The sequence below is a fragment of the Nematostella vectensis genome, chromosome 14, assembly GCF_932526225.1.
Source record: "Nematostella vectensis chromosome 14, jaNemVect1.1, whole genome shotgun sequence".
Lineage (NCBI taxonomy): Eukaryota > Metazoa > Cnidaria > Anthozoa > Actiniaria > Edwardsiidae > Nematostella > Nematostella vectensis.
The window spans coordinates 12674134-12698007 of record NC_064047.1 but is presented as its reverse complement, the minus strand read 5'-3'; the positions used below and the strand labels follow the sequence as shown (position 1 = coordinate 12698007).

The following is a 23874-nucleotide window of genomic DNA, read 5'->3' as shown; positions in this document are numbered from 1 at the left end:
CGTAATTTGACCTTTTGTAGCAGATAGAGTCTCATGTTCACAGCTTTGTTAGCAGCAAAGCACGTTAAAGCAACCAAAATTACCCGACGAAAATGCTGTTGGACTTGTTCTGAATAAACTGTTATGCCTAAATACTGTTTCAACTCGTATTAAAAGGTATCATGTAAATACCCCCCCCCCCCCCGGATTTGAATAAGGAACTGAGCGAATAAGGAAACAGACGAAAAAGGAACTGCGAATAAGGAACTAACTTCACTCTGGCTTTTTAAATTGACGCGAAAATAAAGTGTTATAAGGTTAACGATTCAGCTAGAGTGAGCATATCTAGCTGTACCGACCTTTGATGTACAGCATTGTAACAACAACAACGAATAAGACAACACATAATAATTCAAATATAGACTGCCAATATACTAAACACAACGTTTGGAACAAAAGGTACATTTAATATATATTTTTTTTACTCGGAAACTTTTCGAGTCTTTCGGAATTTTAGTGGAATCGAATCGAAAGCGATTTCACTCATTTCACCTCTCAAGAGTTATCAGTTGAGGACAAATGAATCGATCCACTTTTAGACCCCATACAATAATGAAATAGGTAATATAGCCAAAATAGGGTGGAAATAGGCGATATAAATACCTGTTTCTAGTCGAAATCTTCTCAGACGAATCTCAACTTACAATGGAAGCGTCTGATCAACCCTTCGGGAAAGACGCAAAGGAGTCTAGACCCTAGTCCCCCACGCAGTCACTCAGACCGCCCCCTGTCACGCAAGGCGAGCTCAGCAGTCACATACGGAACCAAACAAAACAGAAGCAAACAGCGGTGTCTCTGATCGCAAAGAATTCTCTCGCTTCAGATAATGTGCAATATTTTTCTTTTCCTCCTAGATTCGATTATTGAGCTCAGTAGCCGTTGACGAAGTTGTACAAACAATGCGAACTTTAGAAGCACACTAGCATACACACATTGGCACCAGTCGGGCCAAGACGGGACGCTAGCACAGTCTATTACCCGTGCAGTTCGGCAACCATGGACAGCTGTTTCGTCCTTATTAGGACTCGTCAGCATGGCATAGCCGGTTTGCCTCAGTTAAACTTCATCGGCAAAAAAAAACTGCAGGGCGACTTCGACTCGAACGAAGTACTTTAAACCACAGCTTAGATCCTTGTGGGATCTAGAGCTGCTACCGGGATAGCGTGATGCCAATTGTGCGGATCACGCATGCGACCTTTGCTAGTCTAAAACTCCGTCGGATAGCCAAACTATCCTTGCGAGTATGTATACATAAATGTGAACTTTAGAAGCACACTAGCATACACACATTGGCACCAGTCGGGCCAAGACGGGACGCTAGCACAGTCTATTACCCGTGCAGTTCGGCAACCATCGACAGCTGTTTCGTCCTTATTAGGACTCGTCAGCATGGCATAGCCGGTTTGCCTCAGTTAAACTTAATCGGCAAAAAAAAAACTGCAGGGCGACTTCGACTCGAACGAAGTGCTTTAAACCACAGCTTAGATCCATGTGGGATCTAGAGCTGCGACCGGGCTAGCGTGATGTCAATTGTGCGGATCACGCATGCGACCTTTGCTAGTCTAAAACTCCGTCGGATAGCCAAACTATCCTTGCGAGTATATATACATAAATGTGAACTTTAGAAGCACACTAGCATACACACATTGGCACCAGTCGGGCCAAGACGGGACGCTAGCACAGTCTATTACCCGTGCAGTTCGGCAACCATGGACAGCTGTTTCGTCCTTATTAGGACTCGTCAGCATGGCATAGCCGGTTTGCCTCAGTTAAACTTCATCGGCAAAAAAAAAAAAACTGCAGGGCGACTTCGACTCGAACGAAGTGCTTTAAACCACAGCTTAGATCCATGTGGGATCTAGAGCTGCGACCGGGCTAGCATGATGAGTCGAGGAAATACTCGTCTAGTTAAAGCAGCATTGAAAAATTTCACTGCCCCAAAAAGCGATAGCCGATAATTCTATACCCCTGGAATACTCGTCTAGTTAAAGCAGCATTGGAAAATTTCACTGCCCCAAAAAGCGATAGCCGATAATTCTATACCCCTGGAATACTCGTCTAGTTAAAGCAGCATTGGAAAATTTCACTGCCCCAAAAAGCGATAACCGATAATTCTATACCCCTGGAATACTCGTCTAGTTAAAGCATCATTGCCACCAGCTCACTGTTGACCGACGGAAACCTCAAACGGCAAAAGACGAGAGAATCTGTTAGAATCCGCGCTATTTAACAGACCATCCGCTCTAAATTATCAGTCACCTCCTCAAAGAAACTTCTAATAGGCACACTGCTTTTACAATTTTGTAATATTTTTCGCGTACCATTACAAATGATTGGAGATAGTTACGTAATCTACCGGAAGTAAGGTGGTGGCATTGCCGCTTAACCAGCCTCACAAGTGGTATAATTTTATAGAGAGGCCACTCCACCACAACAACCACCCTCACAAGTGGTATAATTTTATAGAGAGGCCACTCCACCACAACAACCACCCTCACAAGTGGTATAATTTTATAGAGAGGCCACTCAACCACAACAACCACCCTCACAAGTGGTATAATTTTATAGAGAGGCCACTCCACCACAACAACCACCCTCACAAGTGGTATAATTTTATAGAGAGGCTACTCCACCACAACAACCACCCTCACAAGTGGTATAATTTTATAGAGAGGCCACTCCACCACAACAACCACCCTCACAAGTGGTATAATTTTATAGAGAGGCCACTCCACCACAACAACCACCCTCACAAGTGGTATAATTTTATAGAGAGGCCACTCCACCACAACAACCACCCTCACAAGTGGTATAATTTTATAGAGAGGCTACTCCACCACAACAACCACCCTCACAAGTGGTATAATTTTATAGAGAGGCCACTCCACCACAACAACCACCCTCACAAGTGGTATAATTTTATAGAGAGGCCACTCCACCACAACAACCACCCTCACAAGTGGTATAATTTTATAGAGAGGCCACTCCACCACAACAACCAGCCTCACAAGTGGTATAATTTTATAGAGAGGCCACTCCACCACAACAACCAGCCTCACAAGTGGTATAATTTTATAGAGAGGCCACTCCACCACAACAACCAGCCTCACAAGTGGTATAATTTTATAGAGGCCACTCCACCACAACAACCAGCCTCACAAGTGGTATAATTTTATAAAGAGGCCACTCCACCACAACAACCAGCCTCACAAGTGGTATAATTTTATAGAGAGGCCACTCCACCACAACAACCAGCCTCACAAGTGGTATAATTTTATAGAGGCCACTCCACCACAACAACCACCCTCACAAGTGGTATAATTTTATAGAGAGGCCACTCCACCACAACAACCACCCTCACAAGTGGTATAATTTTATAAAGAGGCCACTCCACCACAACAACCACCCTCACAAGTGGTATAATTTTATAGAGAGGCCACTCCACCACAACAACCACCCTCACAAGTGGTATAATTTTATAGAGAGGCCACTCCACCACAACAACCACCCTCACAAGTGGTATAATTTTATAGAGAGGCCACTCCACCACAACAACCACCCTCACAAGTGGTATAATTTTATAGAGAGGCCACTCCACCACAACAACCACCCTCACAAGTGGTATAATTTTATAGAGAGGCCACTCCACCACAACAACCACCCTCACAAGTGGTATAATTTTATAGAGAGGCCACTCCACCACAACAACCACCCTCACAAGTGGTATAATTTTATAGAGAGGCCACTCCACCACAACAACCACCCTCACAAGTGGTATAATTTTATAGAGAGGCCACTCCACCACAACAACCACCCTCACAAGTGGTATAATTTTATAGAGAGGCCACTCCACCACAACAACCAGCCTCACAAGTGGTATAATTTTATAGAGAGGCCACTCCACCACAACAACCACCCTCACAAGTGGTATAATTTTATAGAGAGGCCACTCCACCACAACAACCACCCTCACAAGTGGTATAATTTTATAGAGAGGCCACTCCACCACAACAACCACCCTCACAAGTGGTATAATTTTATAGAGAGGCCACTCCACCACAACAACCACCCTCACAAGTGGTATAATTTTATAGAGAGGCCACTCCACCACAACAACCACCCTCACAAGTGGTATAATTTTATAGAGAGGCTACTCCACCACAACAACCAGCCTCACAAGTGGTATAATTTTATAGAGAGGCCACTCCACCACAACAACCACAATCACAAGTGGTATAATTTTATAGAGAGGCCACTCCACCACAACAACCAGCCTCACAAGTGGTATAATTTTATAGAGAGGCCACTCCACCACAACAACCACCCTCACAAGTGGTATAATTTTATAGAGAGGCCACTCCACCACAACAACCACCCTCACAAGTGGTATAATTTTATAGAGAGGCCACTCCACCACAACAACCACCCTCACAAGTGGTATAATTTTATAGAGAGGCCACTCCACCACAACAACCACCCTCACAAGTGGTATAATTTTATAGAGAGGCCACTCCACCACAACAACCACCCTCACAAGTGGTATAATTTTATAGAGAGGCTACTCCACCACAACAACCACCCTCACAAGTGGTATAATTTTATAGAGGGGCCACTCCACCACAACAACCACCCTCACAAGTGGTATAATTTTATAGAGAGGCCACTCCACCACAACAACCACCCTCACAAGTGGTATAATTTTATAGAGAGGCCACTCCACCACAACAACCACCCTCACAAGTGGTATAATTTTATAGAGAGGCCACTCCACCACAACAACCACCCTCACAAGTGGTATAATTTTATAGAGGCCACTCCACCACAACAATCACCCTCACAAGTGGTATAATTTTATAGAGAGGCCACTCCACCACAACAACCACCCTCACAAGTGGTATAATTTTATAGAGAGGCCACTCCACCACAACAACCACCCTCACAAGTGGTATAATTTTATAGAGGGGCCACTCCACCACAACAACCACCCTCACAAGTGGTATAATTTTATAGAGAGGCCACTCCACCACAACAACCACCCTCACAAGTGGTATAATTTTATAGAGAGGCCACTCCACCACAACAACCACCCTCACAAGTGGTATAATTTTATAGAGAGGCCACTCCACCACAACAACCACCCTCACAAGTGGTATAATTTTATAGAGAGGCCACTCCACCACAACAACCACCCTCACAAGTGGTATAATTTTATAGAGAGGCCACTCCACCACAACAACCACCCTCACAAGTGGTATAATTTTATAGAGAGGCCACTCCACCACAACAACCACCCTCACAAGTGGTATAATTTTATAGAGAGGCCACTCCACCACAACAACCACCCTCACAAGTGGTATAATTTTATAGAGAGGCCACTCCACCACAACAACCACCCTCACAAGTGGTATAATTTTATAGAGGGGCCACTCCACCACAACAACCACCCTCACAAGTGGTATAATTTTATAGAGAGGCCACTCCACCACAACAACCACCCTCACAAGTGGTATAATTTTATAGAGAGGCCACTCCATCACAACAACCACCCTCACAAGTGGTATAATTTTATAGAGAGGCCACTCCACCACAACAACCACCCTCACAAGTGGTATAATTTTATAGAGAGGCCACTCCACCACAACAACCACCCTCACAAGTGGTATAATTTTATAGAGAGGCCACTCCGCCACAACAACCACCCTCACAAGTGGTATAATTTTATAGAGAGGCCACTCCACCACAACAACCACCCTCACAAGTGGTATAATTTTATAGAGAGGCCACTCCACCACAACAACCACCCTCACAAGTGGTATAATTTTATAGAGAGGCCACTCCACCACAACAACCACCCTCACAAGTGGTATAATTTTATAGAGAGGCCACTCCACCACAACAACCACCCTCACAAGTGGTATAATTTTATAGAGAGGCCACTCCACCACAACAACCACCCTCACCAGTGGTATAATTTTATAGAGAGGCTACTCCACCACAACAACCACCCTCACAAGTGGTATAATTTTATAGAGAGGCTACTCCACCACAACAACCACCCTCACAAGTGGTATAATTTTATAGAGGCCACTCCACCACAACAACCACCCTCACAAGTGGTATAATTTTATAGAGAGGCCACTCCACCACAACAACCACCCTCACAAGTGGTATAATTTTATAGAGAGGCCACTCCACCACAACAACCACCCTCACAAGTGGTATAATTTTATAGAGAGGCCACTCCACCACAACAACCACCCTCACAAGTGGTATAATTTTATAGAGAGGCCACTCCACCACAACAACCACCCTCACAAGTGGTATAATTTTATAGAGAGGCCACTCCACCACAACAACAGGGTACAGATATGCAACTTTATTCATCCACGAATTTATATACGCTTACAGAAAACGCGAAAACACCGTTGCATTGCAAGTTTACAAGTGTGCCGTGGGGCGGTCTTTACAATTCAAGCTAGTCATGTATCAAATACTGCTACTCTTTAAAGTTTTGTTTTGTTGCCCGAACTGGTGTCCAATCTACTTTTACAAGAAATGTCTCATTTGTTTCTCGTTTTTCATCACACGCCAAATCTGTTTTTCTGTTCCGCCTCCTGTCAAGCAAGGCGCACGAGCTCAGCAGTCACATATCGAACACAATAGAAGCGAACAGACCCCCCTCCCCTCATGCTGATCCAATTCAATAATTTTATTTGGCACCTTTTCATCTTTGATTTACGGGTTTTGCCGAATACATTCATATTAAAAAAGACAGCAGGTATTCAAGTCGTTCTCCTATCCCTGATGTTTTTCATCATCTTACTTTGTAGCGATGTCATTATAGATCTAATTACAACGCACTTTCCCTTATTTTTGTTGCTTCCCAAAAAAATTGAGCTATTTCTTTTGTCGCGCTCTCCTGGTTCAAACTGAGCAACCGCTTTCAAATCTGTTTTGTTGCGAATTTAAAAAACCCATACATTTATTCGTTCCTTTAATTCATTATATGCCGGGCATTTGATCAGTGTTGTTTCTCGGCCTCGACTTTGACCAAGCATATTGGGCACGTTTTTCGTTCAGGGGTTTTGTGTCGTCCTGTTTTGATAGCTATTATGTGGTTGCTTAATAATGCACACTAGCAACATAACGACATGGGCGCGCGCACTATGTTTAGCCCGTCATAACAACATGGACATCAGGACATAAAAGAAAAAACATATTTTTTTAATCTTATGTCGTTATGTCGAAGATAAGAGTGCGCGCGCCCATGTCGTAACGTCGATATGTCGCTAGTGTGCACTGGGCATAAACTTTGTGAACGCAATTCTGCGATTTTAACTTGGGAGAGATAATGTGAACGCTCTTAAATTTCCTTAATGTTCCCAATTTGGTTTTATGTCGAGGGTCTTTCTATTCATAGTTATTAATTTCATTTAACTTGTTGTTCTATATATGTCAGACTCTGTCTTATAAGATTTATTGGTATTTCTGCGTCGGGTGTGGTTTACCATACCTTAAATATATTTAATTGTGTGTTTTTAAAATTCTTTTTTTCCGCGTCATAAAGAGTCGTGCATCGCTACATTAGAAAGTTTCGTACGGTCTGAATTTCTTAGAACCCCCAATATTGCAACGCTCTGCATTTTGCTTGAGTTCGCAAAGGGAGTCAACCAGCCTCCACCAGGCACGCATTTGAGCTTCAATATTTATTTACCCCCAGGAGCCATCTTATAAATTCTGATTGCACTTCCTCGCCTTGTAACTTGCTAATATCGGAGTCCCTTCCCCTTCCCTCTACGCAAAGACACACGGGTTAGGCATCGTTCTTAATTTTTAAAAAAGAAGTAAAAAACACACACACAACTTGTACGTGGTTATCTAGACCAAACAACACATTGTTTCTAACAGCTTATAGGAATAATTATTAAAATTTACAATTTGCATTTGTGTTATAATATTCGGGTATATATACTCGAGATGTACACGTTTTTAAATAAGGTTGGACTAAAGTAACGTGTGCCGTAACCCTAGCTAGCGGGTTTTTCACAGCATGTGATATTTTGTGATTTACATGCTACCCAAGATGCACCGCGGGTCACATCACAAGATGGTGAAGCGTTATTCAAAAATAGATTAATTTCATGACACAGTACCAACTAACAAATATTTACACGTCTTTATGTCTATTGTCACTTTACAGGCGTTCAAAGCTGTATTCAGTCCACCACCTCGTGGAACACCTCCATTTCGTCGGGTGTGAATCTGTATTTGTCAGCAAAGACGTCACACGAGCCATCAGATGTGACGCCCTGGGGACGAGCGTACGTGTGTGACCGCGTATAGGACTCTTCATTACCTCCTGCGTTGTCAGCGATAAACAGGTCACTACAACCACCAAACGACGGAACACCAAACACCGGATCAACACCAAACACCGGACCGTGACGTGTGTCGTCACAAATGGCGTATCTATCTGGCGTGCGCCTCAATGGCAACTTTTCAGGGCGGTAGCTATTCTTGTTACACAGCGTGTACAAGAATGACCTGCTGGAGGACTGCCATCCACGGTCACTCACTTTGAAGAAAATCAAACAAAATGCGTTATTTTAAAATGCAAACTAGAATAAAAACAGCAAAAACCGTGCCGAACTCGTATTATTTAAATTCAAGGAAATTGAGTCTTCACCCCTAACCCCGAAGAAACATCTTTCCAAAAGGAACAATTGACTCTTGCTAGATTTATCTATTTTTGTACGAGTAATAAGCACTAATTTATAACACCTTTTATAGGGGCCGAAATACCTAGTGTCAGAAAATGAAAAAAAGGTTTTGAAACAAGCCCCTCCCTCTAATCGAGCAGATTTTGTCAAGACAAAAAGAAATAATCGCCAGGGGCTTATTAGACATTTATTTTTAGACATTTATTTATTAGATGCCGTGTTTGCAAAAAGTTGATCAAAAGGAATAGAAATACAGTCCTACCACATTTTATATAATAACTAGTATCTCCTCTGATGAATGAATGTCAAGCAATTTTACCGTGAAATACATCTAAGGATGGTGATTGAATTGCCGATGGGAAAAAGATACAATTGATCCCTTACCCACAACCCTTCAATGGAGTTTAAAGTTGTATTTTCAGTCAAAACAACGGTAAAAAATAATATTCGAAATTCTATTAATTAACATAAGATAAAAAGCAAAAATAATCAAAATTATTTCCCATTGTATGAATTAATGTTAGGGGCACAAGCCGGGATCCTTTAGACGGAGATGAAGACGAAGGCAAGGCTGGCGTTTTTCAATGCTTTCCAAATGTTTGGCCACAGCAGCAGCATAAGTACAGAATTAGGTTCGCTATATTTATACCCTTGGACCAGACAGATACCCATGTAGTGGTCCCACATGAAAGGAAATATGTAAAACAATCTTGAATGTAAAACAATTCAAGAGGAAACGGAGAAAATTTGGCAAAACGAACCAATCAGACAAAAGCGTGAGGGCGTGGGAAATCACAGAGTTGGTTTCTCGTCCCTGCGTATTTACAGAATAATCTATGAAGTCAAGGTAACTCTAAAATAACACTAATGATTAAGCAACTTTTAAAACTTAACTGCGCATGCTGAAAGAGCGCGTGTCTACAACAGTTTCGCCTAATTGAAATAACGATACAAGTAGAGATGTCTAAGCCAAGGAGTGAGGGCGGTGGCATACAATTTAGAAATAATTTAACTGTTCAAACAAAATTTCCAAAACAAAAAGAAACCGGAGATTTCGCCACGTATAAGAAACTGTACACTCCCTGGATTTAGACGCACCAAAAGGTCATCGATGCGGAGGGTCCACGGGCGTGCTAAAATCTAGACTTAGGAAACCATCAATTGTAAACAAAATCTAAATTATCCTTGAAAGATAAATAAAACTAGTAACATGAAATACTAGACGACAATAACCTATAACCTAAACAATATAACAAACCGTCCTATAACATACCTCCCTTGTCAAACTTGTGTTTGTCCCCAAACACGATAAATTATGAAACGATTATTAGAAAGATTATCGAAAGAAAAATAAACTTGGGTCCTAAGATCTTCCTTCTGCCGGCTTCACTCTGGATACTCAGACATAAAACTGCTTCCGGAAGAATCTGAGTTACAGTATTGCGATGTAGACACAAAACTGCTTTCGGAAGAATCTGAGTTACAGTATTGCGATGTAGACACGAAACTGCTTTCGGGAGAATCTGAATTACAGTATTGCAAAGTAGACATAAAACTGCTTTCGGAAGAATCTGAATTACAGTATTGCGATGTAGACACGAAACTGCTTTCGGAGGAATCTGAATTACAGTATTGCGATGTAGACACGGAACTGCTTTCGGAAGAATCTGAGTTACAGTATTGCGATGTAGACACGAAACTGCTTTTGGAAGAATCTGAGGTTTAGTATTGCGATGTAGACACGAAACTGCTTTCGGAAAAATCTGAATTACAGTATTGCGATGTAGACACGAAACTGCTTTCGGAAGAATCGGAATTACAGTATTGCGATGTAGACATAAAACTGCTTTTGGAAGAATCTGAATTACAGTATTGCGATGTAGACATAAAACTGCTTTCGGAAGAATCTGAATTACAGTATTGCGATGTAGACATAAAACTGCTTTCGAAAGAATCTGAATTACAGTATTGCGATGTAGACACGAAGCTGCTTTTGGAAGAATCTGAATTACAGTATTGCGATGTAGACATAAAACTGCTTTCGGAAGAATCTGAATTACAGTATTGCGATGTAGACACGAAACTGCTTTCGGAAGAATCGGAATTACAGTATTGCGATGTAGACATAAAACTGCTTTCGGAAGAATCTGAGTTACAGTATTGCGATGTAGACACGAAGTTGCTTTCGAAAGAATCTGAATTACAGTATTGCGATGTAGACACGAAACTGCTTTTGGAAGAATCTGAATTACAGTATTGCGATGTAGACACGAAACTGCTTTCGGAAGAATCGGAATTACAGTATTGCGATGTAGACATAAAACTGCTTTCGGAAGAATCTGAATTACAGTATTGCGATGTAGACACGAAGCTGCTTTCGGAAGAATCTGAATTACAGTATTGCGATGTAGACATAAAACTGCTTTCGGAAGAATCTGAATTACAGTATTGCGATGTAGACACGAAACTGCTTTCGGAAGAATCTGAATTACAGTATTGCGATGTAGACATAAAACTGCTTTCGGAAGCATCTGAGTTACAGTATTGCGATGTAGACACGAAGCTGCTTTCGAAAGAATCTGAATTACAGTATTGCGATGTAGACACGGAACTGCTTTCGGAAGAATCTGAATTACAGTATTGCGATGTAGACATAAAACTGCTTTCGAAGCATCTGAGTCACGAAACTGCTTTCGGAAGAATCGGAATTACAGTATTGCGATGTAGACACGAAACTGCTTTCGGAAGAATCTGAATTACAGTATTGCGGTGTAGACACGAAACTGCTTTCGGAAGAATCTGAATTACAGTATTGCGATGTAGACACGAAACTGCTTTTGGAAGAATCTGAATTACAGTATTGCGATGTAGACACGAAACTGCTTTCGGAAGAATCTTAATTTTAGTATTGCGATGTAGACATAAAACTGCTTTCGGAAGCATCTGAGTCACGAAACTGCTTTCGGAAGAATCGGAATTACAGTATTGCGATGTAGACACGAAACTGCTTTCGGAAGAATCTGAATTACAGTATTGCGATGTAGACATAAAACTGCTTTCGGAAGCATCTGAGTTACAGTATTGCGATGTAACAGGAAATAAATAACAGAAGTAGTAAGAATGTAATTGCGCTAAGATATCCAGAGTTTCTGTTTAATTTCTCGATTTTAGTAACACCTACTTTAAGGGTTGTCCAAGGAAAAATCTTGTAATTATGTAAAAACATTTTCCTGCACCAAACAGCAAAATTAACGAGCTCACCTCATGTAATACCATGGTAGCTGCTAACAAACTATATCTATATTTGTCTATCCAATCCTTTTATCATATGACGTAATACATATTGGGTGGAAGGTGGCTTAGGAAAACGTACTGCAAGTCTTAAGTTTAAAGTTCATGGTAATGAACAAAAAATAGTTTACAAACAATAATTTACAAACATGATCAGACATTTCGACCCTCACCCTGATACGACCCTTCTCGTATTCATTAGTGTACTCACTTGTCCACGCTACGTCAGAGTAGCCACCAAACACGTATCTTCCTCCAACGCTTACGAGTACGATGTTCGGCGCTTTGCCATTGCATTTTTCATGGAAGGTCCTGGCAGCCCAGCCATCTCTCTTTGCTGAGAAACATCTGACCCAGCGACTCTTGGGACTTTGCTGCATGGGCTTCAGGAATCCCAAGAGATCTCGGAGGTACTCTGGACCTTTGCCGCTGAGGATGGCGGACTGCTCAAGACCTACAAACGGAGTTACACCATCACCAGATAAGTAACCAATACTCTTTTTATCAAGAAGGCACAATTCCTTATCCTCATCATGTCTCAAACAAATAAAGTCAGTGTATATGTGTGTCACCCAAAGGGTTAGTACAAATTGTTGCTGCTGTTGTGTGGTCGTACAAAGTCCTGCCCCAAATCAAGATTCCTAGAGTATTCTGGGCCCAAAGTTCCACCATCAAGATTGGATTTGTGTAAAAAGACACTCTCTGTCAATTACAGAAAGGATCAAAATCCCTTCGCCGAAAATTATATATAAATAGGACAAATTATCGAAGTGTCACAAACGCTGGACTTATTAATCTTTCGAATAAACCTAACCCGTAACCACCTTTTGTAGAACTACCATTCAGGAAAAGATCTGCAACTGAATTGCACCATCAGGAAATATTATGAATAAAGACTTGTTTATTATGGTATGCTTCTATGTATTCTACTCGTCGCAAAACGCTGGTGCTTACAAATTGTGAATCTGGTATCCTATGAAGTTTCTGCTTTAAAATTGTCTCAATTATTTCTAGAAGAACTGCGGCTTTGATCCCTTCAGTCGCTACTCATAATGTAATAAATGTAAATAATTCGGGGTATACATACAATGAAAACTACATGATTAAAAAAACAAAAATTACTTTACACTACCATGAGGTTAAATTTAGGCATAGAGTTACTGGGGGCAAAAAAAAACAATGCACAAATCAAATCAAAGGTAAAATTAATTTTCTCAAAAGTGGGAGGTTTGATAGCAGAGGATTTCAGTTATTTGATCAGGAAAAACAAATGTTTTCGACTGGAGTCCTATTAAAAATCTTGCTAACCTAGAGGAGAGTGTGGAGCTGCTAAATGCGAGCCTGTGGTCGATGTTCAATGAATGTTTTCCGCTCATTCGGGTCAAAGTCTCATCCAGAGACCCACCTTACATGTCCCCCCTGGTTAAACACCTTTGTAACATCAGGAACAGAATCGCGCATAAAGGAACCCGTGCTGAGATTCTGAGGCGCCAAGAGTGTATCAACATTCTCATTCGGAGTAATCAGGTGGAAGCTGTTCATAAGGAACACAAATGCGGTTCAAAAGAATGGCGGGAGACAGCCAATAGAATAACTGGCCGGAAGACACAGGGAACGCGCATCATCATCATCATCGGTGATTCCACCCGACATCATCAACTCACATTTTCAAGCCACCAATACTGATAAGGCATATGTTGTCCCCGTGCGCCGGGAGATACCTGAAGGCACCCGAACCCCAACAGTGAGTGAGAGCGATGTAATGAGTTTTTTATCACATAGAAACGAACTGCCTCAGGGCCTGATCAATTTCCGTACTGGCTCTGGCGCGACTTTTCTCACCATCTTGCACCTGTTGTCACAAATATCTTTAACTGTTCACTCCAACAACAAACTGTCCCAATGGCTTGGAAGTTAGCGAACATCTTGCCTATCCCTAAGGAATCTCCTCTGACAGAGTTTTGTCAACTCAGACCAATCTCACTGACTAATATCATCATTAGGATTTTCAAGCGTCTTGTCTGCAGAAACGAACTCTGTTCCACTCGGAAATTGGCCCCGACCAATTTGCCTACAAGAAAGGCCATAACACAACAATGGCCCTGATCATAAATGCCAACATTTTTGGCTCAAGCAGTTAGACAACGATGCAGATTTTGTTAGAGCCTTGTCATTTGATTTCAGCAAGGCCTTCGACACAGTCCCTCACCATATTCTCTGTAATAAACTGGCAAAATACGACATCAACCCTTACATCAAGAACTGAAATCTTCAACAAAAGTAAGTGGGACACTTCACATACGAACAACCGCCAACCCTCTCCCCCCGATTAATATTGGTTAGAGGCGATTTTTCAGCTCAAAACACAAGCTGTAGCAAGGTGATCATTTGCCCTTAAACATTGAGGAAGGGGGAGGGAAAGTGTCCCATTAGTTTTGTAACAGATTGTCTCAGAAGGGGAACGATTGGAATTTGTCACGGTTATCATCGATTTCTTAAAATGTATTCTCTTTATTCGCATACCCTAATGAAAGTTTTTCACTCTATTAATTATTCGAGCTTGACGTAAACATGTTGACGTCCCCAGAAAATATTTTTGGGATATCTGTGCGCTATTTGGAATATTTTTTTCAATTAATTTGAATTAAATGAAGGTGCGCTGGGATATTTGCAGACTATAATTTTGTAAAATATAAAATTCATTTGATGTTGCCAAAGAGACTGTCTATATATCGTGCCGACTGTCTCCATTTGCAAAAGCAGCCATCCCTCGGAGTATTTAGCTGAAAAACACCGCTTTTATGGCCAATTTAGGTAAAATAAATACAGGCATAGAGACTAAAAAGATCATCGCCTAATAAGTATTTCCCCATTAAACAATAAATAACAAATCGACTAAAGAAAGCGATAAATAGGCGGTTTATCTGTTGTAGAAAACATGAGAGCCTCGTCTCATTTCATTTTCAATGAACATCACAACAAGTGTTTATATATTTAGCATGGCGGTGCAAAAAAGCGGGTGTGGACCGTGTACGGTCTGCCATTTTTAGAAAAACATTATTCCCACTCATGGTAGCCGGATTTCTTCAATCATTCGTCTATGCTATTACCATCACAAAGCTATTTAGGTATATGAAGCTTACAAATGATTTGAAATATATAATAGGGCTTTTTTGAGCGGTCAACCGTGGTAGACCGTTTATATAAAAATGAACTTTATTTTTATCTTAGTAAAACGACGGTCAACCATCTACCATGAGCTCTCTCTCCAAAATGCAAACCCTCATTCAAACAAAACTAGTGTCAATTTATGAGCTTGAATCTCAAGTTGTTACTGTATTATTTTAGAGTTCGAATTTCTTTCGTAAGGCATTTCTTAAACAATTTTAAAATGGTTAACCGTTGGTGTTAATCGTTGAGCCACGTAAGCAAGAACAGAAGACGTAGTCTGTAGCCGTCGATTTTAGCGAATGCCCCACAGAAAAAGCATTGCATACACTTTGCTTGAACTCTTCAAGCATAACTGTGTCAAAGTGTCAGATATTTAGCAAAACTATTGTAAAACAGATGAATTTATTGAATTGACCTTCTCCCCGAGACAAGCTTGCGTGACTAAATTTGTAGTGAAAATCTCTCACATAATAAATTCTTCATAGCTGGTATTTTTTATATGAAGAAACAGATGAGATTGTTTACAATGAAAAATAGTCGTCTCTGAAGCTTCTGTCCATTTTTACGCGCGATTCTGGCACGATAATTGTATGTGTTTGATTTTGACGTTCGCATAGTTGTATTGTCGTTGCGTTATCAACGATAGTGTTTCCTGTTCCAGGACCTGTCAGTCACTTGCTCAGACAATCCACAACAAAAGTAAGCGGGACACTTCCCATACGAACAACCGCCAACCCTCTCCCCCCGATTAATATTGGTTAGAGGCGATTTTTCAGCACAAAACACAAGCAGTAGCAAGGTGATCATTTGCCCTCCAACATTGAGGAAGGGGGAGGGAAAGGGTCCTATTAGTTTTGTAACAGATTGTCTCAGAAGTGGAACGGTTGGAATTTGTCACGCTTATCATCGATTTCTTAAAATGTATTCTCTTTATTCGCATACCCTAATGAAAGTTTTTCAATCTATTAATTATTCGAGCTTGAAGTAAACATGTTGACGTCCCCAGAAAATACATTTGGGATGTCTGTGCGCTATTTGGAATATTTATTCAATTAATTTGAATTAAATGAAGGTGCGCTAGGATATTTGCAGACTATAATTTTGTAAAATATAAAATTTATTTGATGTTGCCAAAGAGACTGTCTATATATCTATATATCGTGCCGACTGTCTCCATTTGCAAAAGCAGCCATCCCTCGAAGTATTTAGCAGAACAACACCGCTTTCATGGCCAATTTAGGTAATAAATACAGGCATAGAGACTAAAAAGATCATCGTCTGATAAGTACTTCCCCATTAAACAATAATTAGTTTTGTAACAGATTGTGGATAATGAGCTTCCTGTGCGATCGAAAGCAGCGAGTTGTGGTTAATGGGATGGCTACCAGTTTCCTTGGAATCAGCAGAGGAGTCCCCCAAGGAACGGTGCTAGGACCGTTGCTATTCTCTATCATGGTAAATGACATTCAGAACGCTAGCGCCAACTCTCTATTTATCAAATATGCGGATGACATCACAATAAGTACGCCTGTGATATCTGGCTCAGACACGATTGATTCATCGCTGGAGAAAGTTACCAACATCAAGCGCTGGGCGCTGGAGAACCGAATGGAGTTGAACATGAGAAAGACCTTCGAGATGGTAGTAAAAGGTAAAACTAGGAAGCCTATTCAAGAGTCTATTGAGGGTACCTACCTGCCTGCCTGCCTGCCTGCCGGCCGACCGACCGACCGACCGACCTACATAACAGTATTAGAGAATTAGTACCTGTTTGCTCAGATTCACCAACAGAAATCACATCAACTGAGATCTTCTTTGACAAAGAATCCCAATACTCCTCATCCACTACAAGACGAACTCCAACCTCCGTACAAGGCTGATCCACGGGTTTCTCTGCAAGACTCGATAGCTGGGATAGCACTTCATTCCTGATGGACAAGACATCCACATCATTTGCATCTCTGCACATTCTCTCAGCAAACTCCAAACTGCTACGAGCACTTGCAAGTCTCATGGATAGAGTCTCTCTCTGAGCAGTCAGCTGCTTATCATGCTTTTGACAAGCTGACTCAATCCCCCCTTTAAGATCAGATCGCATCTTCTCAAGAGTACCTATCTGCTTATCAATGAACGCATCCAGATCCCTTCTGGTCGCACGTTTATTTTCCTCGAGATGTTGTTGAGTCTCTTCTACCAATGCCATCGCCTGTTCAATATCGGTGAGTTTTGATGCAACTTTTTTTGCTCTTCCCAATATTTCTTCTTTCTCTCGAGCGATTACATCACTTGTGAAAAGGTAATCGTGATTTTTATGATCAACGACGGTGCAGTCCCGGCAAATTACTTCCTTACAAGATTCGCAAAACAGTTTCAGCACTTCACCTTCATGTTTGGTGCAGTAGGAAGTTTTGCTCTTCGAAAGTAACTTTCCGCTTTTGATCTCATCAAGACTGAGGAGAGTGTGGTGTTGTAGTAGTCGTAATCTCTTATGAGCCGAGATGCACTGCTCACAGACAAAGTGGTCGCACTCGTTACATCTCCCTTGGGCAGGCTCGCCGCTATCACACGATTCACAAGATGGTTTCTTCTTGGAGTCTTCAGATGTCAACAAAGGAAGAACAGAGATAATACTGTTGATCATGAAATTCACCTTTAAACTCGGAACATCTGCTGGGGAAATCTAGAACAATAATCAGTAAAATATAGTTATAACGGAGTTTGCATATGGTTTCAGGGGAGGGCATAGGTTCCCCGAGCTAATGTTGTATTTTACGTGTTTTATTCATAGTTACTGTAAATATAGTTGAACTACAATTGCTCAATATTGCCCCAAATGAATTGAAACTTCACAGGGATGTGAATGACAAGTCCAAAAACAGGTAAGAAAAGTTTGAAGGTATTTTATTATAGGTTTTTGTCCCAATTTTTTTGTAACGCCCATATATTTACAGTAACTATGAAGGAAACATGCAAAATACAACATTAGCTTGGGGATCCTTATCTTTTAATAATTCAATACTCATAAAGTAATTCTTGTGAGAAGAATTCAATTTCGCTTTTCTCTTTCGAAATGCACTTGTCGTTTGAATCCATTTCTTTGTTACAGCAAAATATTTGTCACACAGTTGTGCCAGGGTTCATTAAGTAATGGATGAATTTCTGTATGACAGATTACCTGGAATTCCGCCTTACAGAGGGGGCACACAAGTTTTCCTCTCCCTTCAGAGTGCACTGCCAGCTCTTCCAGGCAGTGCCGACAAAATGAGTGCAAGCAAGGGAGCACTCTAGGATCGTTAAAGTGCTCTATACATATAGAGCACGTCACCTCATCCTCGAGGCGCCTGCTGGCGGATGTCATTTCTAAAAAACAACAAGTAAAGCATAAGCAAATTTATTATTCCTTTTCTACGAGAGGCATAGCAGGCCACTTAAGATTGGGGGAGGGGCACGCTACAGAAAATTGAGAAAATATTGGGGGAATAGCCACGCCCCTTCTGGTCATTTCCTTTTAGTAGTTAAAGCGAGATCGGGAGTTATGAAATGCCATTTCCTTTTTCGGGAACTCTTTAGAAAGGAGTAGTTAAAGAGAAATCGGGAGTTATGAAATTTCCTTTCCTTTATTGAGAAATGATAAGCAAACACTGACAATCCTCTTCATAGTCTATTCCTTATTAGGATAAGTCGTAAAACGAAATGGGACGTTTGGAGATTCCATTTCCTTATTCGCGAAAACTAACTTGAATAAGGAACAGTTCCCTATTCGTGTCACTGCACTAATTTATTTGTTTTGTCAGAGCCTTATGTAGTAGCCAAGGTGTTAATTGACAACAAGCACTATCTGTTAAATTGTGGTTTTGTTAGCAAGGTCAAATTCCTTCTACACGCGTACGTAGTCAAGTAAAGCGTGAATATTTCTCCTCTAAATATAATAATGCGTTTGGAAAGAAAGCCCAAGATACAAATACATTTATTAGATGAGAGGTAGATTTCGTCTCTTTTGCTAGATTCATTTGTGAAAGCGATCGCACGCATTGCGTAATTTGACCTTTTGTAGCAGATAGAGTCTCATGTTCACAGCTTTGTTAGCAGCAAAGCACGTTAAAGCAACCAAAATTACCCGACGAAAATGCTGTTGGACTTGTTCTGAATAAACTGTTATGCCTAAATACTGTTTCAACTCGTATTAAAAGGTATCATGTAAATACCCCCCCCCCCCCCCCCCCGGATTTGAATAAGGAACTGAGCGAATAAGGAAACAGACGAAAAAGGAACTGCGAATAAGGAACTAACTTCACTCTGGCTTTTTAAATTGACGCGAAAATAAAGTGTTATAAGGTTAACGATTCAGCTAGAGTGAGCATATCTAGCTGTACCGACCTTTGATGTACAGCATTGTAACAACAACAACGAATAAGACAACACATAATAATTCAAATATAGACTGCCAATATACTAAACACAACGTTTGGAACAAAAGGTACATTTAATATATATTTTTTTACTCGGAAACTTTTCGAGTCTTTCGGAATTTTAGTGGAATCGAATCGAAAGCGATTTCACTCATTTCACCTCTCAAGAGTTATCAGTTGAGGACAAATGAATCGATCCACTTTTAGACCCCATACAATAATGAAATAGGTAATATAGCCAAAATAGGGTGGAAATAGGCGATATAAATACCTGTTTCTAGTCGAAATCTTCTCAGGCGAATCTCAACTTACAATGGAAGCGTCTGATCAACCCTTCGGGAAAGACGCAAAGGAGTCTAGACCCTAGTCCCCCACGCAGTCACTCAGACCGCCCCCTGTCACGCAAGGCGAGCTCAGCAGTCACATACGGAACCAAACAAAACAGAAGCAAACAGCGGTGTCTCTGATCGCAAAGAATTCTCTCGCTTCAGATAATGTGCAATATTTTTCTTTTCCTCCTAGATTCGATTATTGAGCTCAGTAGCCGTTGACGAAGTTGTACAAACAATGCGAACTTTAGAAGCACACTAGCATACACACATTGGCACCAGTCGGGCCAAGACGGGACGCTAGCACAGTCTATTACCCGTGCAGTTCGGCAACCATGGACAGCTGTTTCGTCCTTATTAGGACTCGTCAGCATGGCATAGCCGGTTTGCCTCAGTTAAACTTCATCGGCAAAAAAAAACTGCAGGGCGACTTCGACTCGAACGAAGTACTTTAAACCACAGCTTAGATCCTTGTGGGATCTAGAGCTGCTACCGGGATAGCGTGATGCCAATTGTGCGGATCACGCATGCGACCTTTGCTAGTCTAAAACTCCGTCGGATAGCCAAACTATCCTTGCGAGTATGTATACATAAATGTGAACTTTAGAAGCACACTAGCATACACACATTGGCACCAGTCGGGCCAAGACGGGACGCTAGCACAGTCTATTACCCGTGCAGTTCGGCAACCATCGACAGCTGTTTCGTCCTTATTAGGACTCGTCAGCATGGCATAGCCGGTTTGCCTCAGTTAAACTTAATCGGCAAAAAAAAAACTGCAGGGCGACTTCGACTCGAACGAAGTGCTTTAAACCACAGCTTAGATCCATGTGGGATCTAGAGCTGCGACCGGGCTAGCGTGATGTCAATTGTGCGGATCACGCATGCGACCTTTGCTAGTCTAAAACTCCGTCGGATAGCCAAACTATCCTTGCGAGTATATATACATAAATGTGAACTTTAGAAGCACACTAGCATACACACATTGGCACCAGTCGGGCCAAGACGGGACGCTAGCACAGTCTATTACCCGTGCAGTTCGGCAACCATGGACAGCTGTTTCGTCCTTATTAGGACTCGTCAGCATGGCATAGCCGGTTTGCCTCAGTTAAACTTCATCGGCAAAAAAAAAAAAAACTGCAGGGCGACTTCGACTCGAACGAAGTGCTTTAAACCACAGCTTAGATCCATGTGGGATCTAGAGCTGCGACCGGGCTAGCATGATGAGTCGAGGAAATACTCGTCTAGTTAAAGCAGCATTGAAAAATTTCACTGCCCCAAAAAGCGATAGCCGATAATTCTATACCCCTGGAATACTCGTCTAGTTAAAGCAGCATTGGAAAATTTCACTGCCCCAAAAAGCGATAGCCGATAATTCTATACCCCTGGAATACTCGTCTAGTTAAAGCAGCATTGGAAAATTTCACTGCCCCAAAAAGCGATAACCGATAATTCTATACCCCTGGAATACTCGTCTAGTTAAAGCATCATTGCCACCAGCTCACTGTTGACCGACGGAAACCTCAAACGGCAAAAGACGAGAGAATCTGTTAGAATCCGCGCTATTTAACAGACCATCCGCTCTAAATTATCAGTCACCTCCTCAAAGAAACTTCTAATAGGCACACTGCTTTTACAACTTTGTAATATTTTTCGCGTACCATTACAAATGATTGGAGATAGTTACGTAATCTACCGGAAGTAAGCTGGTCACATTGCCGCTTAACCAGCCTCACAAGTGGTATAATTTTATAGAGAGGCCACTCCACCACAACAACCACCCTCACAAGTGGTATAATTTTATAGAGAGGCTACTCCACCACAACAACCACCCTCACAAGTGGTATAATTTTATAGAGAGGCCACTCCACCACAACAACCACCCTCACAAGTGGTATAATTTTATAGAGAGGCCACTCCACCACAACAACCACCCTCACAAGTGGTATAATTTTATAGAGAGGCCACTCCACCACAACAACCACCCTCACAAGTGGTATAATTTTATAGAGGCCACTCCACCACAACAACCACCCTCACAAGTGGTATAATTTTATAGAGAGGCCACTCCACCACAACAACCACCCTCACAAGTGGTATAATTTTATAGAGAGGCCACTCCACCACAACAACCACCCTCACAAGTGGTATAATTTTATAGAGAGGCCACTCCACCACAACAACCACCCTCACAAGTGGTATAATTTTATAGAGGCCACTCCACCACAACAACCACCCTCACAAGTGGTATAATTTTATAGAGAGGCCACTCCACCACAACAACCACCCTCACAAGTGGTATAATTTTATAGAGAGGCCACTCCACCACAACAACCACCCTCACAAGTTTTATAATTTTATAGAGAGGCCACTCCACCACAACAACCACCCTCACAAGTGGTATAATTTTATAGAGAGGCCACTCCACCACAACAACCACCCTCACAAGTGGTATAATTTTATAGAGAGGCCACTCCACCACAACAACCAGCCTCACAAGTGGTATAATTTTATAGAGAGGCCACTCCACCACAACAACCACCCTCACAAGTGGTATAATTTTATAGAGAGGCCACTCCACCACAACAACCACCCTCACAAGTGGTATAATTTTATAGAGAGGCCACTCCACCACAACAACCAGCCTCACAAGTGGTATAATTTTATAGAGGGGCCACTCCACCACAACAACCACCCTCACAAGTGGTATAATTTTATAGAGAGGCCACTCCACCACAACAACCACCCTCACAAGTGGTATAATTTTATAGAGAGGCCACTCCACCACAACAACAGGGTACATATATGCAACTTTATTCATCCACGAATTTATATACGCTTACAGAAAACGCGAAAACACCGTTGCATTGCAAGTTTACAAGTGTGTCGTGGGGCGGTCTTTACAATTCAAGCTAGTCATGTTTCAAATATTGCTACCCTTTAAAGTTTTGTTGTGTTGCCCGAGGTGATGTCCAATCTACTTTTCCAAGAAATGTCTCATTTGTTTCTCGTTTTTCATCACACGCGAAATCTGGTTTTCTGTTCCGCCTCCTGTCAAGCAAGGCTCGCGAGCTCAGCAGTCACATATCGAACACGATAGAAGCGAACAGACCCCCCCCCCCCCCGTCATGCTGATCCAATTCAATAATTTTATTGGGCACCTTTTCATCTTTGATTCACGGGTTTTGCCGATACATTCATATTAAAAAAGACAGCAGGTATTCAAGTCGTTCTCCTATCCCTGATGTTTTTCATCATCTTACTTTGTAGCGATGTCATTATAGATCTAATTACAACGCACTTTCCCTTATTTTTGTTGCTTCCCAAAAAAATTGAGCTATTTCTTTTGTCGCGCTCTCCTGGTTCAAACTGAGCAATCGCTTTCAAATCTGTTTTGTTGCGAATTTAAAAAAAACCCATACATTTATTCGTTCCTTTAATTCATTATATGCCGGGCATTTTATCAGTGTTGTTCCTCGGCCTCGACTTTGACCAAGCATATTGGACACGTTTTTCGTTCAGGGGTTTTGAGTCGTCCTGTTTTGATAGCTAGTTTGTGGTTGCTTAATAATGCACACTAGCAACATAACGACATGGGCGCGCGCACTATGTTTAGCCCGTCATAACAACATGGACATCAGGACATAAAAGAAAAAAAAAACATGTTTTTTTAATCTTATGTTTATGTTATCTTTATGTCGAAGATAAGAGTGCGCGCGCCCATGTCGTTATGTCGCTAGTGTGCACTGGGCATAAACATTGTGAACGCAATTCTGTGATTTTAACTTGGGAGAGATATTGTGAACGCTCTTAAATTTCCTTAATGTTCTCAATTTGGTTTTATGTCGAGGGTCTTTCTATTCATAGTTATTAATTTCATTTAACTTGTTGTTCTATATATGTCAGACTCTGTCT

The 23874-nt window shown here is 41.5% G+C and overlaps 1 protein-coding gene across 5 annotated transcripts in view; it reads right to left on the bottom strand.

Annotated features, from left to right (window-relative positions):
• Window positions 1-23874, bottom strand: part of LOC116613001 — a 58224-nt gene that overhangs the window by 18896 nt on the left and 15454 nt on the right. For 4 of the 5 annotated variants that reach the window (XM_048722222.1, XM_048722223.1, XM_048722219.1 and 1 more), the window contains exons 2-4: window positions 18397-18581; window positions 16989-17901; window positions 12262-12504 (exon numbers count right to left, since the gene is read on the bottom strand). In XM_048722222.1, the coding sequence (XP_048578179.1) occupies window positions 12262-12504; window positions 16989-17901; window positions 18397-18581 (1341 nt within the window). Of the gene's footprint in view, window positions 1-12261; window positions 12505-16988; window positions 17902-18396; window positions 18582-19901; window positions 19997-23874 lie in introns of those variants that run through there. The other variant, XM_048722220.1, reaches the window with a different exon arrangement.